At 48.3% G+C, this 21,070-nt stretch overlaps 1 protein-coding gene across 2 annotated transcripts in view; it reads left to right on the forward strand.

Annotated features, from left to right (window-relative positions):
- The first annotated feature begins 3,895 nt into the window (after nt 1-3,895).
- SLX9 (SLX9 ribosome biogenesis factor) overlaps nt 3,896-21,070 on the forward strand; it is a 40,577-nt gene continuing 23,402 nt past the window's right edge. Inside the window, exons 1-2 of one of the 2 annotated variants that reach the window (XM_059475896.1) lie at nt 3,896-3,956; nt 6,339-6,447. In XM_059475896.1, coding sequence (XP_059331879.1) covers nt 3,906-3,956; nt 6,339-6,447 — 160 coding nt within the window. In that variant the 5' untranslated portion in view covers nt 3,896-3,905. Of the gene's footprint in view, nt 3,957-4,418; nt 4,586-6,338; nt 6,448-21,070 lie in introns of those variants that run through there. The other variant, XM_059475895.1, reaches the window with a different exon arrangement.

The following is a 21,070-nucleotide window of genomic DNA, read 5'->3' on the forward strand; positions in this document are numbered from 1 at the left end:
CCAAACACCCCAGCCAGCCCCACTCAACCTGGCCAAACCCACAGCAGCCTGCCCTGTGGGGCTGGGACTGGGACTGGTCTGCCTGGGACACGCAGGGCTTGCAGCCCTCCCACCGCACGTAGGAGAGGCACCCACCCAAAACCTCACGAGAACTTTTCACCTTTCACATCCCTGCTGGGGACCAGCGCTGACCTCAGGGGGCAAACAGAGCTGGGAGTGGGGGCAACCACTTCATGTGGGAGCTACTGGCAGCCCTTGGGTGTGGAGATGATGGGGAGCTCCTCTCAGACTGTGGGTTGGGCTCTGAAATGTTTGTGAAGCCCCCTTATATGACAGGAGGATGCAGGCGCCGTCCTCTGACAAAGCTCAGGGCTGTGTGGGGAATTTTTTTTAAGCAGCTATTTAGAGTTTTTGTGCCAGTTTCAATAACTCCTCCCAGCAGCAGCATTTCCCTGAGCAGAGAGGAACCAGCTCCTGGCATTTTTCTCTTAACCTCTTCAAAGCACGACGGTAAAAAAAAAAAAAGGAAGTAATTTAGAAAACATACAGGACTGTAGAGTTTTTTAAAAACTAATTAACGTGAATCTTTATTAATAGTTTTGTAGGTTCTCCTTCCAAGCAAGCTGATGTTGAATCACCATTTTGCATTATCATGGAATCCCAGAAGAATTTGTGTTGGAAAGGACATGACAGGCCATGTTGTTCCAATTCTCTGCCATGGTAAGGGCAACCTGAGGTATTATAAAACCCTGATGCTGTTCACCTGCTGCTGTGTTACAGTTATGGGTTTATTTTTGCAGCAAGAAGAGAGATTGCAGTGCCAGCAGAAAATTTCCCAGCCTGGATGAATGCTCTGTGGATTGGTGCTTTTATTAAAGAAGCCATCACAGTCCTGGCTTGCTTTCATCACAGCCAGGTGCAGCAGGAAAGCATCACAGAAGTCCTGGCAGTGGGACAGGAGCCTGGGAGTGTCTGATGCAGGATATGGTGGGGACGGACCCTGAGAGCGAGCCAGCTGGAGCTGGGATGCTCACCCAGCCTGGAGGGCTGAGGCTGGACGCTGCAGAGCACTCCCCAGGCCTGGAGTGTGTGAGCTGCGGTAGATGAAGCTGGGAAGGTTGGTGGAGCTTCCTGCCACTGATGGGGGTTGCAGATCTGGGGGAAGGAAGTGTGGTTGACTGAGATGAGCTGCCGAAATTTTCCTTTTGTGTTGCATGAGGCCCTGAATGTGCAGGTCTTTTCTCCTCACTTGTTTCATGGGGTTTGTCCAACCACTTTGCTTCAACTAACTCAAGGTTGCAGGAAGGGGATAGGAGAGCTGTGAGCCCTTGGAGTCGGAACAGTGGGAGCTGAGAGGGTGTTCCATGGCTCCTTGCAGCCAACGCTGAAGCTTGCTGGCATATCCCAGTCCCTTCCAGCTGCTCCTCAGGCTCTGCTGCAGCTTTGGCCTCCAGTGCTGCAGGTAAAGGGGGTGGGCAACCTTTGGGGATATGCTTGGGCACAGCACATATGCTCCCCAGCCTGTTTTGTAAGCATTTTAAGGTGCTAAACATTCCCTTTCCTATTTTAACTGCCTTTATTTTTATTGGTTCATCTTTTTATTTTTACTGGTGTGGATTGTGTTTCCCCCACCACAAACCGCAGGACTGCTGTGGTTTATACAGGATGCACCTGAGCAGCTCGTGTGGGGAGCTGGGCATCCACCTGAGCACTGTCACAGTGGTTTTCCCCCAAAGTCATGGATTTTGATGATCAGAGTTGTCATTTTGGGCCTTAAAGATGCTCACCCAGCCTAGAGCAGGGCAAGGGAAGTTTTCCTGTTGTTATTTTCTATTCCCCATGGACATTAAATCTTTCTATCCCTGATGAGCATTAAATCTTGTGGATTCCCCATCTCTAGAAGTGTTCCACATCAGGCTGGACTAGGCTTGGAGCAACCTGATCTAGAGGCAGGGGAGTGGGACCAGACAATCTTTAAGTTTCCTTTCAACCCACACCATTACGTGATTCCGTGTCTTCAACATCCTCTCAAGGGGAAGCAGAGGGCCAGACACTGACCTCTTCTCTCTCGTGACCAGTGACAGGACTTGAGGAAATGGCAGGGACCTCTGTCAGGCGAGATTTAGGTTGGATCTTCCAAGGTTCTCCTCCCAGAGGGTGGTGGGGCACTGGACAGGCTCCCCAGGGAATGGTCACAGTCCCAAGGCTACCAGAGCTCCAGGAGAGCTGGACACTGCTCTGAGTCACAGGGTGAGATTGTCGGGGTGTCTGTGCAAGGCCAGGAGTTGGACTCAATGATGCTGATGTGCTGATTCTGTGTCTTCAACATCCTCTCAAGGGGAAGCAGAGGGCCAGACACTGACCTCTTCTCTCTCGTGACCAGTGACAGGACTTGAGGACATGACAGGGGCCTCTGTCAGGCGAGATTTCGGTTGCATCTTCCAAGGTTCTTCTCCCAGAGGGTGGTGGGGCACTGGACAGTCCCAAGGCTGCCAGAGCTCCAGGAGAGCTGGACACCACTCTGAGTCACAGGGTGAGATTGTTGGGGTGTCTGTGCAAGGCCAGGAGTTGGACTCAATGATGCTGATGTGCTCCTTCCAGCTCAGCATATTCCATGGTCCTATGATCTTTCCAAGTACCTTCCCAGAGGCCTCTCCCTGCATTTCCTTGGCACCCACAAGGAATGAGTGCACTTACAGCTGTGCACTTCTGTGTCCCAGTATCAGGCCCTGGGAAACACAGCCTGGGGGGAAATGGGGAGGGCAGAGGATGTGGAAAACGAAAATGCATTAACTAGGGAGCACTTGTCAGGGCTTGTTAAGATCAAACACACTGTGGCTCCAGGCTTGGAGCTTTTTATTCATCTTGCAGCAAGGAGAAGCAGCTTTGCGTTTCACCCCCTCCTGTGTGTGGAAACATGCAGCTGAGGCTTGGGTTGCTTTGTTGTGGTGTCCACCTGGGCCCATGACTGCAGTCTGGCAGGTGTTGGCCCTCCCTAGGGGCTTGCTGGGTGTTTTCTACTGTTTCAACTGTAGAAAAAATACCTGGCAGGAAGTTTTAGAGTTGTTTTTTGTCCTACTGCAGCAGTCTGGTCGCTAGCTGGTGCTACTGTTACCAAGAAACCTCCAAAATTGTTGAGATAAATAAGACTCACTGTAAAACTGCCTTTTTAGTGTTAGTGAGTAAGGCTTTATTCCTCGCCAGGAGGAGATGTGTGGGGCTAAAAACATTTCACACTTACCCCAGTACAAAACTTTTTTCACTTATTTATACATTACATACATATACATATATATATACAAATACATTATCTATAATATTATTTATCTATATATAAATACATTATAGAAATTTATGTAAATTACATAATCTTCATTAATTATTATTCTATACTGTATTGCTTAGTGGTTTCCTGCGCTTCATGCTAATTTGGTCTCATTCTTTAGTCCTCCATCTGTTTCTCGGACAGGGACTCTCCAACTTTCCAGGCTTCTATGTCCTCTGGTATCTTCTGGTTACTAATGTCCTTGAAGGGCCATGAATTTAAGATCCCAGATGTCCAATCTTCAGCTCACTTTGGCTCTGCTTATTGACGCTTGTCAGGATTAAACAACTAAAGGTTTCAGTGAGTTAATGATCGAAGTAACATTAAGAAAGAGCCTGTGAAGAAACTTAAAAAGTGGGCGCTGCTTACAAGTAATTGATCAATGTAGGGGAATAGAATATAGGTAAATGAAGGTAGTATAGCAAGTAATCTTATTCCCTAAAGAGTTGCAGCTGTGTTTGTTAAAGTTTAGGAGCAGGCCTGACTTTAACAGGCTACAGCTGTAGCCAATAAGAAGAGTGTTATAAAAGAGTGGATTGCTTAGTTGAGGGGGAACTGGAGTTGGTTTGCTACTGAGAGGATGAGGAAGAGTCAGTGCTTAGAGGAGGTGTCTACAAGAAACATCAAGGAGGTAAGACACTCTAGCAATATGGAACCCTTGCAATGTAACGACAATAGAACTCTTGCAATATAATGACAACAGATGAACAAAATAAAATGAGTTTAGTTGTATAATACCCAACACTACCAAGAGCTCTCAGCTCTTACAGAGGCGTATAAAGCTGCGTTGCAGAGTGTCTGGGTTTAACCTAAGCCCGCTGAACACCCTCAGGCTGCTCACGGGAACCACCTGGGCAGGCTGCAATTGACCAGAGGGCGACTGACCAGAGGACGGCAATTGACAAGAGGCAACTGACTAAAGGGCGATTATCCGCAGGCTGCCACAGGAGCTGCCACCTTTACGCCCCGGAGTGCACAGCCGTGGCTGTGGGGCCGGCCCGGGCAGCTGAACCGGCGGCTCCGGAGCTCCGCCCGTGCAGGGGAGGAAGGCAACTTTCCCGGGGCGCCGGGCGCCGTGAGGGCGCAGCCGGAAGGTCCCGCCCGGCCCGGCCCTTTCCGTCCCGCGCCGCCATGGTGGGCAAAGCCAAGCGTCCGCGGCTGCACCGCGCCGCCCCCCGGCCCGCCCGGGACCCGCCGCCGCCGCTCCCCGGGCCCGGGCTCGGCCCTGCCGCGGGCGGATGGAGCGCGGCGGCCGGGAAGGTACCGGGGGCGGGGACACGCGGGGCGGCAGCGGGCGGGGGCTGCTTCGCAGTGACTCCTCCGCCTTCCCCCTGCGTAAAGGGCCGGTCCCCGCACGGCCTAAACCCCACTGGGGCTGCTGTGGATCTGGCCTGGCTGCGGGGGTGTCCGTCGGTAGCTCCGTGCCCGCCGTGGGGATGCGGCGGCTGAGGGGATGGCGCAGGCCGGGTCCCTGTGGGCCATGGAAGCCCTGGTGCTGCTGGGCAGTGGAAGGAGGCCCTGTGGCAGCCCCGGTGCTGCTGGGCAGTGGAAGGAGGCCCTGTGGCAGCCCCGGTGCTGCGGGGCAGTGGAAGGAGGCCCTGTGGCAGCCCCGGTGCTGCTGGGCAGTGGAAGGGCGCCCTGTGGCAGCCCCGGTGCTGCTGGGCAGTGGAAGGGCGCCCTGTGGCAGCCCCGGTGCTGCGGGGCAGTGGAAGGGCGCCCTGTGGCAGCCCCGGTGCTGCTGGGCAGTGGAAGGGCGCCCTGTGGCAGCCCCGGTGCTGCTGGGCAGTGGAAGGAGGCCCTGTGGCAGCCCCGGTGCTGCTGGGCAGTGGAAGGGCGCCCTGTGGCAGCCCCGGTGCTGCTGGGCAGTGGAAGGAGGCCCTGTGGCAGCCCCGGTGCTGCTGGGCAGTGGAAGGAGGCCCTGTGGCAGCCCCGGTGCTGCTGGGCAGTGGAAGGGCGCCCTGTGGCAGCCCCGGTGCTGCTGGGCAGCCGCTGTTCCCCACGCTGCCCTCAGCCTAACAGCATGTGGCAAGGCACGGCGGGGATGTGACGGAGCCAGGGGCTGCTCCAGCACAGGGCACCATGGCAGTGCCAGCCTACAGTGCCACTGGTCCGGAGCAGCAGCATTATAATGTCCCCACAGTGATGCGGGTGTCCCAGCACTGCTGCTGCTGCTCCTGGATGCCTGGGCTGCCTTGCCATGCGTGGAGCAGTGGGAATGGTTATCAACAAGTATTGGGAGAGAAGGGGAGTCTTGCAGTGCGTGCCTTCCATTTTAGTTTAGCATAGATAGAGGTGTTTATACTGAATTGTTTATGATGTTCTTGTTTTCTCCAGCTGTGTTTTGAATACACAGTTCAGGTGCCGCCCCCTCACAGCAAGGACACAGCACCAGTAAATGTCTTTTATGTGCCTGAGCTTTGCTTGTGAGGAGGGAGGAATTGCCTGTGCCGAATACAGCTGGGTTTATGTTCAAGTTATGTGTTGGTGATGGTAGATAGTGTTGGCTAAAGTAATGAACTCTAATCCAAACAGAGTAGCTACCGCAGATCTTAGGGAGGCGTTGCATGCCTAAAGCATGATGCTGAAGATTTGGTGAGTTGCTAGTAGTTACTGGATCTGCCTAATGTCCATTGATCTAGGCTTTAATCCCCTAATCCTCTCATTTGTTGCTTATCTTTATTGTTCAGTACCCGTAATAAACCTGTCTTTTCCTAAGGATGCTGTTCCTCATGGAAGTGAATGCACTTGAGTGAGATGAGGTTGACTTGAGGCAGAAATATTTTAGGAGCAAGATGGTCCAAAATGAGGTTTTCTGAAACTTTCTTCTGTGTGGAAGAGCTGGGGGTACCAGGGGGGACTGTAGGGTGCCTTTGTGCCCTTGTGTGCTCAAGACAGACATCTGCTCACTACCTCTGTTCCTATCTGGATGGTGCTAGGTTTGATTTTTCAACTTTTTTAAACAAGTGTTGCCTGGTAGTGTACTGATTCCTGCTTTATGTTTCTTTTGCATTAGGACTGGGACTTCTCATCTTCTGGTGTATTTTCTGGGCTGAAAATTGACCCTGATACCCTGGTACAGAAGCTTGACTTGGACTCCAGAAGTATCATTTCCTCCAGAACAGGTTTGTTGTGTTTGGAATGAGTGCTGCTTTATGTTGTGAGCCAAGACACTGGGGACTGTATTTGCAGTGGCTTTTAGTGGAAAAGCCAGGAGGAGGAAGCTCAGGGAGCTACAATGCAAACATTGCTTCCTGTGTTCCTCTGAAGGCTGTTAGGACAGGTTTGTTTTTGTTTGGGCTTCTGCATGGATGTGCTTAGTGATCCCCAGGTGGGGGACTAGCTTCAGGCAGTCTGTGGGACATCCTGGTGCAGCCAGAGACTGCCAGGGCTGAGAGCACAGCAGGGCCAGGGATTTACCCTGATCTCTGGGCTTGATCCGTGACTGCTTTTGCCTCACCACCAGCCAACAGCTAACTAACCAACAGCAGAGCATGGTTACTGCAATGAGATTAAAGGCTTCACCTGGAACAGCTGTTTGGATGTGTCAAAGGGCTGCTGTCCTGTAGGAAACCAATCCACTGCTGTGCTGGGCCTTGAGGGCTGTTCCCTGTGGTTGCCAACAAGAGAAGGCACCTCTCTCTGCAGTTTTTCCTCATAGTTTTCCTCAATTTGCAAGTTGGCAGCTGCTGTTGGTAACCCAGTACTTTGTCAGCAGGTTCTCCTTGTGTGCCAGCAGTGCTTCACTCCCAGCAGCTAGACTGCAGCAAATCTTCTGCCCTTTGCTGTTGTGGGGTCTGTGGCCTGAGGATTCCCAGGCAGGAGCATCTTAACTCACAGGGAGCATGGAAAGTGAGAGGGGGGGAAAAGGGAGGGCATGATAGAGCCCTTTGATTTCCAGTCCCACAAGAAGAAAATGCTCTTTTTGACTGCTCACTGTGAGATAGAGCTTTGTACCTGAAAGCAGTTTTCACTTCTACATGTCTGCAAGGTCTCAAAAAATTTCTCAGAAACCTGAATCCCAGTCCCCCACAAACTGCATGTAAATATTTAAAAAATCCCAGAAGGAACAAACTACCAGACAGAGTCTGGTAGCACAGCAAGCTGTCCTGATGCAGAAAATGCATGTGACTCCCAAATTGCTTCTTTGCTAATTAAGTTAATTTATTTTGTTCATGTGGATAAATACTACATTGACTTTGTTTTCCTGTCCAGGGCCATAAACAAATCAATCACACAAGGGCAAGTGGTTGCCTGAGCTACCCTGCCCCTCAGTGACATTTGGGCACAGAGTGAGGAAGTGGGGAGGTTGTGTGAGGACACATTTGCCAGCTCTCTGCACCGGAGCCTTGGCCAAAACATTGTTCTTGAAACACTGGGCTCATTGTTGGTCACTCTCCTGGGAAAAGGACATGTATGCATCTATGTGTGTGTGTGTGCACGTTGCCATCTCTTTAATTAAATCAGACAGCATGTTGTTGGGGGCTGGCAGCTGCAGCCCCAGCCTTTCATTGCAGGCTCCATGTCTGGGTTATAAATAGAGCTGTGCTGATGATGCAGATGTGCAGTGCCTGCCTGCCTCTCTGGGGGCTCTGTGCTGCCTTCCTGCTCACAGCCCTGCTGACCCTGCTGCTTGGCGTCCTCCAGATGATCAGCTAAAAATAACTGCTTATTTGGGGGCTCCAAACTGCAATTCAACCAGGCAACAAGGGATTTGAGTGGTTTTTTTACCTCCCCAAACTGCTGTGCCCTTTCTTGTTGTTGCACTCTGGGGCCACGAAGAGGTTTTTTTGTTATGGAAATCAGTTCATTTTTTAATGTTAATTCAGTGAACTGTAACTAGGCTGTGCATACAAGGGCAGACACCACAGAGTTAGAAAAGAGATTCTAGACAGTTGTCCTTTGTCTCCTGGCATCTCTGGTCAGCTCAGAGCCTGTTCTGCAGTAAGTTCAACTTGACTCTAACCCTCCCTCCACCTCTTCCTCCCTTTCCCCCGCAGCCTAGTGCACAGGGCAGGAGGGTAGGATTCTCCTACACATTGCTATTTTAAGATTTAATAACAAGACAAAAGCATGCTTCCCTCCCACTTGCTTTTCAAGCTCTGAGAAGGTCAAGTTGGCAGACTGTAGGTGGGCTCACCATCTCCTGTGCTTTTCACAGCTACAGAAGATTTTTTTTTTTTTTTTTTGCCAAGGCTGCTGTGTGGCAGTTGGGAAAACAGGTATTTGTCCTATGTGTGTATATATCTCAGATTACCCAAGAGGTAACGTGAGATATATTTGCATTCTCCAAGATTGCTGGTATCTGTGTTTTGTGTTTAGATCTGGCCTTAAGCTGTGACTCTCTTCCAAATAAAACCAAGTCTGAGGAAGATCTTGGAATTGGATTAGGTTTTAGGGGATGTCAGCTTGGAGCTTGACAGTAGTCAAAAAAGCCAGTTGGATGTTGGGAAGTAGGAGGAAAAGAAAACGTGGAGAACATTGTTGTGCTGTAAATAAACCCATGGTGTAGGCAGGTCTTTGATGCTATGTGTACCATCTCAGGGGCTAACTAACCAACAGCAGAGCATGGTGACTTTAATGAGATTAAAGGCTTCACCTGGAACAGCTGTTTGGATGTGTCAGAGCCAAAGGGCTGCAGTCCTGTAGGAAACCAGTCCACTGCTGTGCTGGGCCTTGAGGGCTGTTTGTAATTGCCACCAAGAGGAGACACCTCTCTCTACAGTTTTTTCCTTATAGTTTTCCTCATTTTGTAAGTGAGCAGCTTTTGCTGCTCTTTTGGCTGTAGTGGTTTTGAGGGAACAGGGAGGAACATGGTGTGTGAATTGCAAAGTCCAGAGTCTCAGGAGGGTTATCCCAGTTAACAGGAGTGCTTGTGTGTGCTGGTACTGAAAGAAGTGAGGCCCCTTTTTGTGGGAGGATAAACTGGTGGTGTTTGCTCTTGTTGGAGGAAGACCTGGTGTTGCTGGGGGATTCTGAAGACTGTTGGTGCATCTGGTTGAGGCAGGGTGCCCTGTGGAAGGATCTGCTGCTCATGGCAGTGGTGTGTTGCTGCCTTTAGGTACAAGGCTGATTCAGTGTGCTTGTGATTAGTGTGAGGTACCAGCACAGGCTGTTCTGGCATCAGTAATCCTTGTGGCAGGAGAAGGAGAGGGTGGAACTGTAATGAAAAATGTCACCAAAATGGAATTCATTGTAGGTGAGCCTTGCGTTCTGTGATATAAAAAGCCAGTGGTGTAAAAAGGAAAGTATTTTAATAAATGGTAGCTCTGTGTTGTGCTGTGAAGCAGACCTGCTGCAACTGCTTTCCCCTGCTCTGCTTTTTGTCTTTAATCATTAGCTCAGCTTAACAGCAGCTTGCAGATGATTTCCACTGGTGTGTAGGTACCAGGAGCCAGTGCCATCCCTGGGAATGCTGGAGTTCAGTCTGTGAGTTCCCCTGTGCTCAGTGATTGCTTCCTGTCAGTGTCGTTTACTTAGCCACTGACGTAATGCAAACCAGAGGCTTTGCGTAATCTAATCCACGCAGGGACCTCTGTGCCTCCAGTGAGAGGATAAATCTCATTTGGGTGAGCCTCTGTGGCGTGGGAATTAAATGTTTCCTACCAAGTCAGAAATAATGGCCTGTCATATCAGGGTTGCTGCTGCTGCTCATTTGTTCTTGTTTTCTTTAGCTTTCCTTTGTCAGCGTTTGCTCCTTGAAGTAAGGGCCTATTCAAGCTTGGCTCTGGCTGAGCAGTTGCCTGTGAATGTCTCTTTTTTTGGAGTGGGTGATGAAGCACTTGTGGAATGATATGAACAACTGGATTAGTAGCTTCCTGCTTTATTTTCAGCTGCTCCTGAAGGGAACGGTGACAGGCTGTGTTGTTGAGAAAACAAAAGGGCAACGACAGCGAGTTGACAAACATTTGCAAAACCTGCTGCAAAATCATCCTGATTTCTGAGGTTGGACATAAAGACTTTTCATTTTACAGGGAGGGTGATGAGGCCCTGTCACACGATGCCCAGAGAAGCTGTGCCTGCCCCATCCCTGGAAGTGTTCAAGGCCAGGTTGGATGGGGCTTGGAGCAACCTGAGACAATGACTGATGAAAGAGGGGGTTTAAATAGATGCTCTCTGCAGGTTTCTTCCAACCTAGGCCACTCTGTGGGTCTGTGATTCTATAGCAGGGTGTGAAGCACAGAGTGGGGTAGGTGATGAGCCTGAGCAGAGCCTGTGCTCTGAAGACCAGGACTGCCTTGCAGCACAAGAGCTACTGTCAGAGGCACACAGGGGTGTAGAGGAGGAAAATGAGCATCTGACAAAGGAAGAACTCCCTTCTCCTCCCAAAGACATGTGGAGATAGGAGATGATAAAATTAGACTAAGAAGGAATTCACTGACAGCAGTGAGTTTCTGGGGTCTGCAGGCTATGTACAGCCTTGCTTTGCTCCTTTCTGAGGTTTTCTGTGAGTTTCTTTTGATACCAAGCCTCTGTTTGCAGAGTCACTGACAGATCCCTTCTGGTTTGCACCTCAGCTTCTGCTCCGGAGTTCCAGATCTGCTGGGTCTGTCACCTTATCTGCTTCTGCTTGGGCTCTGCTTCTGCTTGGGCTTTGCACCCACTTGTCCAATTCTGTTCTCCTTTTGTAGCCTCCAAGAGAAGCAGCAAAGCTGTGGTTGATTGGTCCTGCCTTAGCTTCATGCAATATGATTTACTGTCCAGTCTAGAGGTTTTTTTTATGGATGTTGTACCAGAATGTTACAGAGTCCCTGTAAGACCTCTCCTCTGACAGCATTGCTGTTCCTGCAGTGTCTAGACTTGTGGTTACCCCTGAAGTGGATCCACACCAGTGTGGAAAAATTGCAGCCATGACCAGGCCCCCATTATTCTTCTGGAGATCTTGACAGGATGCCAATCTTTGTGTCCTGTAGTTTATTCCTGTCTGTTTATTGGATTTCTGCATGTTTATTAGCTTTAAATAATAAGGTTCCTCCTCTTTTGTCCTCATCCCTCATCTGTTTTGATTTGATGTCTTGTTTGTTTGTTTTACTTTTCTGGCATACTTGGATGTATAAAATAAAAATCAATCCTGTTTGTTGTAATGAATGCATCTGTTCTGAATATTAGTTCTAAACTTCTGCTGCTTTTTTTTTTAATGCATGCTTGGGGGCTTTTGAAATCTGCTTGTGCCGGTCATTCACATCTCTGGTGTGGAAATCTGCTGGATCCTCACAATTCTGCTGCTGCTGCTTTTCTTCAGCTTTTCAATCTGTGCTGGCAGTTGTCAGGCCTGCCTTGTGTTTGTTTTGTGCAGAACGCCTTCCTCAAGCTGTTCCCCACAGTAACACAGCTCAGATGGGATAGGAGGGTGTAAATGGGCTGCTCCTCACACTGGGGATGGCAGGGAGTGCCTGCAGCACCTCCAACGTGTTGCTGAGAGCTCCCTGGGAAATGCCGGAGTGCTGTGCTAGACCCAAGTGATGAGGTGTTCCTCCTCCATCTGGCTTTGTTATTAGCTGCCCAAGCTTTGGGCTCTGTGGATTTGGGGAGGGGTGAAATGCTGTCCCTGGTGCTGTCAGTGATGCCCTTGGTGGTGTAGCTCTGAAAGCATTTTAATGCTTTTGAAAATACCTGATGGGTGTGTGGGTGCTGCCCTGGAAGGAGCAGCTGTTGGTGTGGTGTTTGAGCAGGGAATTCCTGCTTTAGCTCCCCCCTCCTTCCACCCCATTCCTTCTGCAATGTGCCTGTGTCCTTTGTGTCACCTGCAGTCACCTTAGTGTCATCCTGTCAGTCCAGGATGTGTCCCAGGACTGAATGTCCAGGTCTCAGCTCAAAGGGAAACTTCCCTGTACAAGCTGGTGTTGCTTCTGACATTGTGTGTGAAAGTATTTGACACCTCCAGTAATGAAATTTGCAAGAAAGGAAAAGGTCCCAGAGAAGGGAGAATGCTGTGTGGGGATTAAACTCTTTACCTCTCCTCCAGGCTCAAGGCTGGCCACTCTGGTATCTTGATCAAGTGACAGATGGCAGTTTACCTTATCTGGGTAAATTGCTTTGGGTAGCAAATTAATGTACATTGCTTCTGCCTTGCTGTTCAGCTGAAATTTATTTGGTTTTTTTTTTTTTTTTGACTGCATCATTAGGACCTGCTTTTATCTTGATAATGCCAGATCACCTTTTAAGGGCAGATTTGTTGTCTGAGAGTTTTGTGACAGGCTGTTAGAAAGCTGCACTGTTTGGGAGGAGCTGAGGTAGTGGTTTGTCATCTGGGAAGCCTCCCCAGTGAGGTCAGATGGCCTCAGTGTGCAGGACACCTCAGACAGATTCTGTAGCTCCCAACAACCTGCCTCAATGCTGGGAGGTTTTTCTGTTCCTTTGGTCCAAAGGATTAAAGTCAGTGGAATCTTCCTTCAGCAGTCAGATTGAGCAAATTCTGTATCAGTGGTGAACAGCTGTGGGGTTTGGTTGAAATGGAGAACAGACCTGCTGTGAAGTGGGGATCCTACTGAAAACTAAAAACATTGGTGCCTTAAAGAATAATTTTTAAAAAAAGGTTAAAAATCTGTGCTGCTTAATGTTGCTTTAACAATTTGTCTGTGCAGTGTGGTGCTGGCTGTGAGAATAGCTGTGGGAAGCTCCACTTTAATTAAAGTAAATGCAATTAATTGAGAAGCAGTAAATGAGCCTATGAAGCTTGCACTGTTTTCAGTGCTTTTACTTCCCTTCTGCAAACAGAGCCTTTCCATGTTGTGAGTGCCTTCTGCCAGATCACAGGAATCAGTTGTGTTAATATTTATGGAACCAATTAACTTTTTTGTTTTCTTTCCCTCCCTCTAGCTGTGGCTAAGTCTCTGTTCTTGAAATCAACATTAAAAAACCAAAAGACTCCAATTAGCTCGTGGTTGAGCACTACACAAACATTTTTCCAGGGAGCCCAAACCTTCCAAAATGTTTTGCAGGCTGCTCCAGGGGAGGAGGCTGTCAGTGGGAAGAGCTTGAAGTGAGTCCTAGCAGTTTGAAGGATGTGTCAGATTGCTCTAGTTTCTTATTATGGTTGGTTCCTTGGCTGTGCCTGCTGTGTAATGCTCACCAGCAGCACTGGTGGAAGGTACATGCCTGCCCTGGAGCAGCCTTTCCATGCTGCTGGATGGATGGAGAGAAGGATAATGGCTCAGTGAGAGATTGGAGACTTCTTTGGAGAAGCTCCTGCAGTGCCGCTCTGTGGTTTTGCAGAGTTTTCTTCCAGACTTTGTGAAAGTTGGGTGCTCAAACATGAGTTTTTTAGATCAAACTTACCAGTGCCTTGTGCCACTGAAGGGTTGCTGAATTTGTGGCCAGGGTGACCCTTTGCTTTCCTGGCCAGCAGTGGTGGGGCATGGCAGTTGCATGTCATGCCTTGTCCTGCTCTGGGTGATCACGATTCCTGGAGCTTTAAAAAGATACTGATCTAGCCTGGTATTCTCCTGTGAAATAAGTTTAAAATGGTTGGACATCCTTACACAAAAATAGATCAGTGCTGCAGCTGTGGTGTTACAAAAGAGGGTTATGAACTGAAATCCCTGTCTTTGCTGGACTAATGTTAAAGCTTTAACATAATTAAGTTATAAAATTATAAATTCTACAAAGAGAGAGGTGGAATGGCTCTGCACTGGTGCCAAAAGGGCCTCCCAGCACGAGTTCCAATAGTGCAAACCTCTTGTGGGATGGGAGAGGGATGGCTCAACACTGCAGGAATTGAGAAAACAAATCTGAAAAGGAGTGAGGAAGCACTTGTGGAAAGGGCAGGTTGATAGCTCTGGAAATCAGAGCCATTTCCTTTTCACCAGCAGTGGTATGGTGCTGTGTCAAGCTGTCAAATGTCTCTCTGAAATACGTGTCCTGGGAGTTCAATAAATACTCTGGTTAGGAAATTGGTGAAGGGTGGATGGCATGAGAGGTTTCCCTCTTCTGAGTTCTGAGTTGCCCCTTCTGACTTGTCTTGAAATGTTTCTGAGGTGCAGGAATAAGTGAGCTTTTTCCTTACCCCTCTGGGAAATGCCTATGTGAAAAGCTGCTTTTTTTTTTTTTTTTTTAACTTCTATGCTATATAAATCACATTTCTGATTTACTGAGTTAAATCTCTGCCCTGCTAATGTGGGTCTGAGTTACAGGCTGTGTTACAGGGACATCTCAAAATTTCATGTCTGTCATTCAGACCTAGTGGGATCTATAGTGTTTTTCTCTTCTCTGCAAGTTATCCTTTATTCTGGTCTTTGTGAGCAGTTTATTGACTGAGGTTTTCTTTATGCTTGGGTGAAAATGTACGTGTCAGCTGAAGATCTGTTTATCCCCTTCAGCATTTCAGAGTAGCACTGCTGATGCTCATATGTGGCATAACTGGTAATAACATCTCATTTGGGCTTAGGTTTTTATTCAAGTGGCTTGTAGAAGGGGTTTTAGTTGTTTTTTTTTTTTTTTAATGAAGCGTTTAACACAGTAAATATACGTTCTCTGAGCTAAATGTGGGAAACACAGCTATGCAAGGATTAAATGCAGTGGGTACTGGAATATTCTGGGTTGTTTGAAATGATAATTTGGACAGATTTAGATTGAACTAGCAGTACTGCAAATGTTCCATAAGGCAAACCACAGAAAATTCTGGGGAAGATCCTGCTGCAGGAGAACAGGCTGTCCAAGCAGTTCTTCAGACAAGAAGGGACTGTGAGCTGGAAGGCACATAGTGATAGTGATAACCAGCTCCAATGAAATGTGGTGTTGCAGAGTCCCAGGCAGGAAATCTGAGGGAAAATGGGGCATACAAACTTGTTCCCTGGCCCATGTGTGCTGTGTTTTTGGTTGCTTGGAGAACCCACAGCAAATCCATAGATCTACGTAGAGAATTTTGGCTTCTGTCATCGTGGATGCTTGTGCCTGGTGTGGCTGTGCATGTACATGTTCTGGGCTGATTTCTGCTGCATTTCTTAGCTCCATGGCTTTTTCACTTTGTTTTTCCTTATGTCTATTTTTCTCTCCAAGGTTATTTGTAAATTCAGGTCACTGAGTGCTCTTATGTAACGGAATGGGCTTCTTTAGCATGGAGAGGACATTCCCAGCTGCAGTGGGTACAGGCTGTGTCTGTGCACGCAGCAGTTATTTCACAATGTGGTTGGAGTTGAAATAACCTGGTGTGCCTGTCAACAGGGAGACATGGGAAGGTTTTTTGCACACTGCAGGAATTCTGTTGTCAGAAATCACAATTTTAGAATGGCTTTGTTCAGTGACACTTCTGCATTTTGCTCAGCAGAGCCTCTGGCTATTGCTTTTGCTTCATGCCAGTAATTTGTGACTGCAGGGCTGGGCTTAGGTGTGCTCCTCTGCAGCTGCAGGTGTGCTTGTTGTTTTAGTGTCTGTACCTGACTAGGTTTTTATTTATGGAAATAGCATGCAGATGTCTAGATACTGTTTATGTGGGAGTTATTACAAGTTCTTCGTGTGTTTTCTTCCTCCAAAATAGAGGGCATTGACCTGTTTGCCTGTATTGGGTGTAAGTGGCAGGACAGAAGCCAGAGCTGTCACATTCTGAGCACAGGCAGGTCCAAAGAGCTGAAGTGCACCCACTGCAGCCACAGCTGAGCCTGTCAGGCACAGTGGTGCTGTCTCTGGGAAAACATATCATTGAGAAGGAGTAGGAATAAAGTGTGAGAGCCCTGTAAAGACCAGGGACAGAAAAGGAGGAGAGGAGGTGCTCCAGTCACCAGGACCCCAGCGGGTGAGTGTGAGGAGGAGGGAGCAGCAGAGAGTGACTGTAATACCATTCCCTGGCTCTGCGCACTGCTCAAGGGAGCTGGGAATGAAAAAGCCAGAATGAAGGCGTGGAGCTAAGAAGGGGATGGGTGGGGGGAAGGTGTTTTAGTGTTGGCTTTTCATCATCCAATTCTGCTTCAGTTGGCAATACATTACAGTAATTTCCCCCAGGTCAAGTCTGCTTTGCCTGTGATGGTAATCGCTGAGTGATCTCCCTGTTTACCTCAGCCCACAAACTTCTCATCTTATTTTTCTCCCCTGTTCTTTTGAGGAGGGAGGGAGCAGCTGGGTGGGCAGCTGGCCAAGGTCAGCCCACAGCATCACAGTAGCTCAGTAAAAAGTGAGATGAAACTCAGTACCAGGTAGAACTTTCCCCGTGGTGGTTCCTTACTGTGTTTTTCAACTGAATGTCTTCTGAGCGTTGTGCAGATGCAGGGACACTCTTGTAGAAAACTGAATTCCTTTGCTTTTAGGAAAGGCTCACAGATGTTGAAGCAAGTTATTCTTCCACATGTCTGTGGTACCTGTACACCTGTAACAAGGTCAGGTGTGTACCTGTAACAGGTCACAGGCATTTGTGTCCTCAATGTCAGAATTAGGAACTGCTCCCCTCCCTCTCTGCAGGCAAGGAAAGGGAGCAGAGCAGGACACAGCCACGCACTCCAGTCTGAATTCGGGGAAGTACAGAACATCTAGGTGGGCCTGTCTAGGTGTTTCTTCTGCCTGTCCTTGCAGTGTAGGAGGTGCTGCTCCAGCTGTCTCTGCATTGCTGGCAGTTTTGTAGCACAGGAGGATGTACCTGTGGCAGAGCAGAACAGATCTCTTTTGAAAGTGTTCTTTTTAAGATGTTAGATGTGCTCATTAGAGGGCAGCAGAATAACTCTTCCTTTTTCTAGGTCAGGTCTATATTTTTGATTATTTTTCATCTCTGCAGGGCATAGAACAAAATTTTCCAGTTCCTGCTTCAGTTTTTCCTGGTGCATTAAGTGTACAAAACAACAATGCCCATATGAAAACCTTAGCCCATATTAAGAGATATGGAATATTTATAGTAAAAGTTGCTTCTTTGAAGCTTAGGGGGCTTGCAGGCTTATATGAGAGAGAGCTTCTCTAAATTAAACCACAAATGGTCAGCACAGTATGTGGAGAAACAGCCAAAAGAATTATTTCACAGTTAACTTGTTTTTTGCTCAGCTTAATTCTTATTTGACCTATATGTCCATATGCATCTATGGATTTATTTGCTGCACTCCAGCTGCTGCTGCCACCTTTTTCTGCTTGAAGAAAATGCTAAAGAACCAGTCTTGCTTCATCCAAAAGTAATCTTTAAATGAGATCTGATAGTCCACCCCCCACCATCCTCTGGAATGTAAATACTATAAATAATTGTGGCACTGTCTTTAAAGGCTAAGTGGGGCTGGGATTTGGAGTCCAGCATCACAATACTTAAAATGCATTATTTATTATGTAACATTCATAGAAGGCGGCTGTAGCACTGACTTTGTAGCCAGGGTGTTTCAGGCCTCTGGAAGAGCTGGGTGCAAATCCTGGCTGGGGGTGAACATCTCCCATGCACATCTTACTGGAGATGTTGTGCATGTTGTTGACTTTTGGAAGAGGGAAGGTGGTTCAAGACAGCGGGAATGGCAGGAATTTTTGTTTTGTTTTTTAGGTTTAGCAGCATCAGCCATTGGTTCCCAACAGCTGACTGATTTTGGAAGGTCCTCAGTGGAAGCAAAGCTTCATTAACTAATTTTTGCTCCTTGGCCTGACATGGAGGAGCAGGTGGGAGGGTTGGCAGGGGGAGACAAGCACACCTTTCTCTCTTACCCACTCTGTTGTGTCTTGCCATCCTGCAGGCTTCTTCATCTCCCTGTCCTCTACCCAGAGGTGCTAAGGGACAGGTCCCTCAGGAGTTTGTGAGTGCCTTGTGTTCGTCACATGCATGGGGGCTCTACCAAAGCAACATGTACTTGCCTGCTGACAATTTTGTGGCACAATTCTGCCCTGAATTATTTTTAGAGTGGCAATATCCAAACCCACAAACTGCTGAGATGGAACAACCTTCTTGATACTGTCAAAATGTTGTTCCTGGCACAGTAGCTTGGATCAGTTCTGCCTCCTGGAGATGTCCAGATTGTGCTTTGCACTCCTGGTTTGGGATCCACCATGTAGCTGGCGTTTCTTCACGTCATGCTGCGACACCTCAGCACAGTCAGGGCTAATAGGGAGCTCCTCATCAGGGAAGCAGAGCTGAACAAAGCCATAAAAATGTGAACAATGGCTCATAGCTCTTGGCAGCTCTTGGGCCATTAGGTAAAATTAATATCCTGTCAGCAGGGTAAAAAGATGAAAGTCAGTCTTACACCAAGTGAGAAACATGATGAGTCTGTGGGCGTGTGGATTTAACTCTGTTGGACTGTGATCCATATTAGGAAATTAGCAGGCACAGTGCTCATGCCACAGCCTTCTTCATGCAGAGCAACACTCTTCCTGCCAGCATCTTCTGTGCAATGGAGGAGGATTGCTGCCTTCCCTCATATAATCAAAGTCTCTGCTGGGAGCTAACATGGTGTTTTGTTGGGGTTTTAGGTGTTCTCAGTAGGTGGTTTTTTTGGGTGTGGTGAGCCGAAGAATTGCAGATACTGCTTGGTAAAGGGTGTGTAGCTCTTTTGTTCAGGGAGCCCTTTCTCCTCATGAGGGATGCCAGTCCTTGTTGCCCTGTAAGCGTGGGGACACTGAATGAGAGGTGAGGGCCTGGATGGGCAGTCTCAAGGTTTGCTGCTGCAGTCCCAGACCTGACGAGACCAGGGCAATGCCAAATGTCTGGCACCTCTGAGAGCTGACAAGGAGTGTCCAGAGAAGCACCTACTCATGGTAGTTTGTTCTTTTGCCATCCCCTGTTATTTCTTTTAACATCATGGGTGTTCTCTGCACAGCTCTGTGCTGGCAGCTGCTGATCTCATCTCTGCGTGGGGTGGATGGGGCTGGACCCGTTGATGCCAGTGCAGACAGTGTAAATGAGACTTTGTCTGCCTGTGCTGCTGGCAGGCAAGAGCATCAAGTACAAAGTGGCAGAGCCCTGTCACTTTTTTAAAATTTGGCTTGCTTTAAAGTAGGTTGTACCAGGAAAATATCATTTCAAGTTGGGGTAGTGGTGCTGACCTTCAGGGCTGAAATAAAGGTGAAGAGGTGATGGGCTGGAGGAAAAAAACCCAACAAAACAGCTTCTACCTCTTTTAGAGGGGATCACACCTTGTTTTTCCTTTTTTAAAAGATTTCTTCTGCATTTAACTGAGCCAAATGGGTATATTGGAGTAGGGAGACTTGCTCTAAGACCTTTGTTGAAAAACCTTTTTTTGTGGGCCAGACAAAGAGCTCCCTGACAGGAGGCAAGCCTACTTTGTCAGGAGATGAAGAGTTGTGTGGGAGGTCTGCAGTGAGGGGAGGGTCCCAGGGGTCTGTTGGTGGTGGGATGGTGCCCTGTGTCCCTGGAGTGGGAGCAGGGTGTGGATGTGGGTCTGTCCAGGGGGGAGGATGCTGTGTGAGTGTGTGTGTTGTGTAAGATGACAGAGCTGGTGATCCTGTTGGTGCCTCAGGGCTTTTGGGAGCTCTGAATTGTCAGTTGGAGCGGAAGAGCAGTTGAGACAGCACGAAAGCAGCAGCCACCAGAAGTGGCAGTGGCAGCCAGAAAAGATGTGAAGCAGTGTTTGGACCAGTTCCACTTAGAGGGAACTGTGCTTCCAGGAAGAGGGAAGGAGACCTGACATGCTTGGGCACCGCCTGGAATGAGTGTTTGCATGGGCTAGGCTTGTTGAACTGTTTAATCAACATCACCACTGTGAAAAAAACCCCATCAGAACTGGTAGCTCACTGTGTCATGTTTGAATGCTAGAGCTAGTAAGACCCTTTCAAGATTAAAGTGCCATTATGATCCCACGAAGGCTTCATGCAGACATAGGATCACCTTGATCTGTCCTTTAGGGGCTCCTGCTTGGCAGCTTCAGTCTTGACCTTGTGATGGAACAGTTCCTTATCCATGGTACTCAGTTGTACAGTGCTGTGTGAAAACAGCCATCTTGTTTCTGGTCTAGGCATAAACCCTCTGAGCAGGGAGGGCTGTGTGCTCCTGTGGGGCAGGAGGGGGTGCCTGCCTTCAGCAGATGCTAAGCTGCAATAGATGCTGAAAGTGGACTTGAGTTCCATCTCCCCCCCCAATCACAGACCAGAAGAGCAAGGATATTATGCCTTGTACTTCCCCAGGTGGTTATTTTTCCAGCTCTATTCTTCAAATCTTTGCTAATTTTGAAGTCTGCTCTATGTGCCCCTAAGAAGGGGAAGAATGGGAAGTGTTCTGCATTGCCAATCCTGTGTGTCAGGTGTTGCCCAACTGAGCTGGGGGCTGCAGATCAAACATGTGCCTGGCACAAGCTATTTGGGAAGTTTTCCTGGGTATTCTCACCCTCTTTATGTTAGTGTTTAGTCCTCTGTGTGTGCAGCAGTTTACAACGCCATTTATGATGCAAATGGTGTTTGCACTGACTCATCAGAATGTCACTGGATCGAGCTAATAATTCTTAAATTATGTAAATAATGAAAGTCTGCTGGTGTTAGACTGGTTGAGTTGTGCTGCTCTTTTCTGTGTCTAAATCTAAAGTTACTTTGTATGTATTGCCTAAACAGACTATTGGGTAAAAGAAATGAGTATGATTATATTTAATGTGTCTGCTCAGTGGTAGAAGATGTGGCTGGACTTGGTGTTTCCTCAGTGCTCCCAGAGTGCAGGTGTGTGGCTTTCCTGGAGTGTAGGAGCCCTGACAGCTGCAGATGGTGGGATTAACTCCTTGACGTATGCTTGTGCAATAGATAGGGCAGCATGGGGAGGGGACCACACCATGCTAATCTGCCACACAGACTTAACAATCAAGGGCAAGCTCTGACATGTGATTACTTTTTTCATTTCACTGTCAATGCATGGAGTGT

The sequence above is a fragment of the Ammospiza nelsoni genome, chromosome 7 (genome assembly GCF_027579445.1).
Source record: "Ammospiza nelsoni isolate bAmmNel1 chromosome 7, bAmmNel1.pri, whole genome shotgun sequence".
NCBI lineage: Eukaryota > Metazoa > Chordata > Aves > Passeriformes > Passerellidae > Ammospiza > Ammospiza nelsoni.